Source organism: Nematolebias whitei, chromosome 22 (assembly GCF_014905685.2).
Source record: "Nematolebias whitei isolate Nwh7 chromosome 22, NemWhi1, whole genome shotgun sequence".
In the NCBI taxonomy this organism is placed as follows: domain Eukaryota; kingdom Metazoa; phylum Chordata; class Actinopteri; order Cyprinodontiformes; family Rivulidae; genus Nematolebias; species Nematolebias whitei.
Window position 1 is genome coordinate 7,058,809 of NC_056519.1, and position 4,808 is coordinate 7,063,616.

A 4,808-nucleotide genomic window follows, 5' to 3' on the forward strand; every position below is an offset into this window, starting at 1 on the left:
CAGAGACTGGTCTGGTGTTGTGCCGAAAATTGGAACTCTTCCGTAAAATGCACCCGCGTTACGGAAATGGGAGTTCAGGGCATTTATTTCGTAAAAAAAAAAATCAAAGTGCTAAATCAACTCCTGATTTTTATCCCTTTCAGAGACAACACCTCTAAAGGACTGTATTTTGACACTATTTGTATGTTTTTACGGCAACACAGGATGCCACTATACTCATCAATTACTATTTAAAACGAGAAATAAAGAAATGTCTACGGATTGTACACTGTTAATATTACTCCTCTAAGTATACTACCAAAAATACTTTTAAGTTTTTGATTTAACTTATTAGTGAACAAATCTGTCTTCAAACGTGCATGTTGGGACAAATAGCGTTTCACGGCAGGAGTAACATTTTTCGGCACAACAACAGAAGCTCCGCCTACTGGAACATGACACAGGGAAACATGGCAGCTTCCGACGCTAACGGTTTGCTCATCTCAGCGTCTCTCGCTGGCATTTTAAATGAGAAACTCTGCCCTGAACACTTGCAACTGTTGAAAACGTTTACAAATGCGCTGCGGGAGGCGGAATACAGGTACAGTTCGAGTTATATGTTATGTTTTGTTCAAAATTTAGCCTTAGCTTAGTAGCTAAGCTAGCTTTACTTGGACATCCTGCTGTCAAGACAGATAAGGGGTCCTTCTCAGTTTCCTAAAGAGTGGACACTTTGTTTCCAAGTTTTACAAATCTATTTAAGTATTTAAAAACACGAAGTGTTGTATTCAAAGCCACGATTAACACTGACTGATATTAGCCACGTCTTTGTGTTTAGTTAAAATATTTGTGCTTTTCGACCTTAACGTCACTCCATTGTCCCAAGTTTTCTTTGCTGACTATTTAATGTGTTTTTGGATGGGTTCTCAGGGATGCAGTGGAGGAAGAGGCGTTCTCCAATGTTCTGAAGGTCCTCAGCAGGTTGCTTGAAGACCTGCAGGACAGAAGAAGTGAGGACCTGCAGACTTTTTCCCTGCAGCTCCAGATGACTGCTGAGTGCTTCAGATCCCAGAGAAACTCTTGTGTGCAGAGTCCACGCAACCAAAGGCTGCTCAGGTACTTCCACCACTATGTTGTAGAGAAAATTCTGTATTTACAATGTTTAAAAAAAATCAGCTAACTTGCCTCCTTTTTTTTTTGTTATCTAGGCAACTTGGTTTTGTTGATGTTTCCCTCAAACTCTTGAGTTACCTTCAGACCATGAATTTGGGAAGCGAAGACGTCATATATGAGCGTAAGTTAGAATTCAAGCCACTGATAAAATGAAACATTTTTACAAGACTTCAGTAAATATTGATTTGTATTCCATCTGTCCGTCTGCGCTCCTGTGGCTCAGCTCTTCGTTGTGGGATCCAGTTTCTTGGAAACTTGGCTGTTGGAAACCCGATGGGTAAAGATGAAATTTGGCGTCTGAGCTTCCCTGATCTTTTCCTGTAAGTTTTGTGTTTCAGATGCAGTAAAATTAGACCGGATCAAATAATCCTCACGAGACTGAACCTCTAAATTAAACAATGTCGCACACAGAGTTTTTAATAGGCTTTAGTAAACTTTTTGCAAGGTTGTAATAGAATTTAGATGCTTTTAGCTACTGATTTGGTATTTTAGCTTTTATTTAACTTCTTGTTACTTTTAGCTTTTAGCTAGGCTCTTGATAATGTTATCTTCTAGTAATTCTAGACAGTAAAACTTATTGGAAATTACATGTAAGTTTGGTTCTCAGATATGATTTGGCATTTTTGTTAGTCAATTGATACTTTTAGCTAGTCTTTTGAAACTTTGGCTTTTAGTTAGCAAAAAAAAAAAAAAAATAAAGAAGCTACATTTAGCTTTTAACTAGTGTTAATATAGTGCTTTGCTACTTTTGGCTTTTACGCTAGTGTTTTGTTTCTTGTAGCTAGCATTTAGCCACTTTTAGCTATTGCTTTGCTGCATTTGGCTTTCGATACTTTTCGCTTTTATTTAGTGGTTTTGTACTTTTAGCTATCATTTGCATTTTAGTGTTAAACTACTATTTTGCTACATTTAGCTTTTAGCTAGTGTCAAGCTACTTTTATGTAGCGTTTTGCTAGTGTTGAGCTACACTTAGCTAGCGTTTGGCTTCATTAGTTAGTCTTCTGATACTTTAAGGTTTAGTTAAGTCTTTTGGTTTAGTTTTTTTAGCCAGTCATTTTTTTTTTACTTCTCACTTTTGTTTACCCTTTGGTTTCTTTTAGCTTCTAGCTTGTATTTTTTTTTATAATTTTAGCATGCCCAGCCTTTAGTTTGCCTTTTTCTGTATTTAGCTAACTTTAATATGTTTTGCATCAAGCAACAGTTTAGCTACATTTAGTTTTTAGCTAGTGTTTTATCATTAGTCAGTGTTGTTTAACTCTTATTATTTTAGCTCGCGTTTTACCACTTTATCTTTTAGCTAGTGTTTTGCTATTGTTAGCATTGACAACTCAATTTTAGCTTCTTCAGCAAAATAACTAAACTGAATTTCTTCTTTCATTCAGCACTCAGTATTTACTCTGCATCTTCATACTGTGGTTTTATTAGTGAAGTATTCACGACACATCAAACTGTGTGTGTGTGTGTGTGTGTGTGTGTGTGTGTGTGTGTGAACAGGCAGCTGCTCAGTTTCGATGATGACAAAGTGCTAAACTACACCTCTATGGTTCTTCACTCGTGTCTGGATGAAACCAAAGTGGAAGATCTATCGAACCCACAAAACATCAAGCTGCCGCTCAAAGTGATGGAGCTGTGCAGGACCCAGCCGGACCTGGACTGGACGTAAGGGTGTTTACAAACATTTTGTGGCAATACTACACACAAAGTACACAAACAGGTTTCATAATTTGTCTTGTTTTTGTTATGTTTTCCTTCAACGCTTTTAGACTTTATTGTAGAGGCTTTTCCATCTGAAGATTGATGCAGTGATGTCAATTTATTATCAATACTTGTACAAATGGTAGAAAACCAAAGAATGTTTTATAAATTTGGTTTTGGCCTTAATGTGTTAAATGCAAAGTCTGGATGATTTAAAGAATAATAATATATTTATGTATCACCTCAACATCACTACCTTTTTTTTAAAACTGTACCCAGAGGTGTTGCTTGTTACCTAAAAAAGATAATTTGATGTTTGTTTGTAGGGTTCTCATTGCCACCCAGCATTTCCTCAAGTCTTCATCTCTTGTGGAGAGCATGTATTCTGGGATGTCCCATCATGAAAGGTACTTTATTAACCCTGAGGTTCCCGGAGATTAAATGGCTCAGAACATAACGATGATGTGTTTTAATCCAGAGTAACTCTGCTGGAGCTGCTTAACGCTCAGCTACGAGAGGAGGGCTCAGAGGGATGTGGCGTCCCCCCCGGTGTGGCTCGTTTCCTGGCCAGTTCCTTCCAGATGGGATGTGGATCTGTTCTAACACTGGCTACGGGTTCCGCTTCCAGTGACGAGGTCTGCCTTAGAAAAAAAAAACCCCTTTTCTCTCCCAACCCCCCCCCCCCCCCCCCAACTCTGAGACCAGATTTCTGCTGGCTGCAATCCCCTGCAGGTCCTGCAGGGGGCGCTGACGGTGATCAGTCTGCTGGACGTGCTGTGTGAGATGACCTCAGACCACAAGCAGTTTATGTTCCTGCAGGACCATCCTGACCTTCTAGTTTGCACAGTTGGTAAGAATCCAACAGAAAAGCTGCCTACCGTGGCGGTGAAGAGGAAACAAAACATTTCTTCTTCTTCTCTTTTCTTTTGCAGAGCTCCTGTCGCAGGTGCACGCAGTAGGGAAAGCCAGTAAGAACATTTTCAGCGCCACTCAGAACTTCTCCTTCACTCACGACGCAGACCCTTCCTCACATTCCCCTGTGGTCAGCTTTAAGGCTCATCTCATCAGACTGATAGGAAACCTCTGCCACAGCAACGCCAACAACCAGAATAAGGTTAGAGTTCTTCTGACCCGTCGGATCGGACGAACGAATCAGTTCATACAAAACATGTTCTCAGAAAAACGAGCTTCTGTCTGAAAAACTCAGCACGAGCACTAAAAGGAAATTAGTTGAAGCTAAAACTTAAATGTTAAAGTTGAAAAAAGCAGAACTGAACTTAGCAAAATAATCTAAAAAACAACAGTAGCAGAACCATAGCTAAAAGCTAAATTTACCAAAACCTAACAAAAACTTAAAATTAGCCTAACTATAGCTAAAAGCTAAAAAAATGCAAACACATAGCTGAAAGGTAAATGAAGAAAAGTATAACAAAGTTAAAAGTAGCATAACTATAGCTAAAAGTATCAAATAAAAGATAAATGTAGCAAAACCATACCTGACAGCTAAAAGTTGCAAAACCATAGCTGAAAGCTAAATTGAGCAAACCATAGTTGAAAGCTAAATGTAACTAAAAGCTAAAAGTAGCATAACTATAGCTAAAAGCTAAATGTAGCAAAACGTAACTAAAAGCTAAACGTAGCATAACTATAGCTAAACCTAGCAAAACAATAGCTGAAAGCTAAATGTAGCAAAACGTAACTAAAAGTTAAAAGTAGCATAACTATAGCTAAACGTACCAAAACCATATCTGAAAGATAAATGTAGCAAAATGTAACTAAAAGCTAAAAGCAGAATAAATATAACAAAACCATAGCTGAAAGCTAAATGTAGCTAAACATAACTAAAAGTTAAAAGTAGCATAACTATAGCTAAATGTAGCAAAATCATAGCTGAAAGTTAAATATAGCATATTTTAACTAAAAGTTAAAAGTAACATAACTATAGCTAAAAGCTAAATGTA

General features: G+C 37.8%; 1 protein-coding gene across 1 annotated transcript in view; it reads left to right on the top strand.

Moving 5' to 3' along the window:
- The first annotated feature begins 434 nt into the window (after window positions 1-434).
- atxn10 (ataxin 10) overlaps window positions 435-4,808 on the top strand; it is an 8,663-nt gene continuing 4,289 nt past the window's right edge. Inside the window, exons 1-9 of the mRNA XM_037695672.1 lie at window positions 435-580; window positions 910-1,095; window positions 1,188-1,273; window positions 1,376-1,472; window positions 2,647-2,811; window positions 3,174-3,254; window positions 3,326-3,482; window positions 3,580-3,697; window positions 3,780-3,961. Coding sequence (XP_037551600.1) covers window positions 435-580; window positions 910-1,095; window positions 1,188-1,273; window positions 1,376-1,472; window positions 2,647-2,811; window positions 3,174-3,254; window positions 3,326-3,482; window positions 3,580-3,697; window positions 3,780-3,961 — 1,218 coding nt within the window. The remainder of the gene's footprint in view (window positions 581-909; window positions 1,096-1,187; window positions 1,274-1,375; window positions 1,473-2,646; window positions 2,812-3,173; window positions 3,255-3,325; window positions 3,483-3,579; window positions 3,698-3,779; window positions 3,962-4,808) is intronic.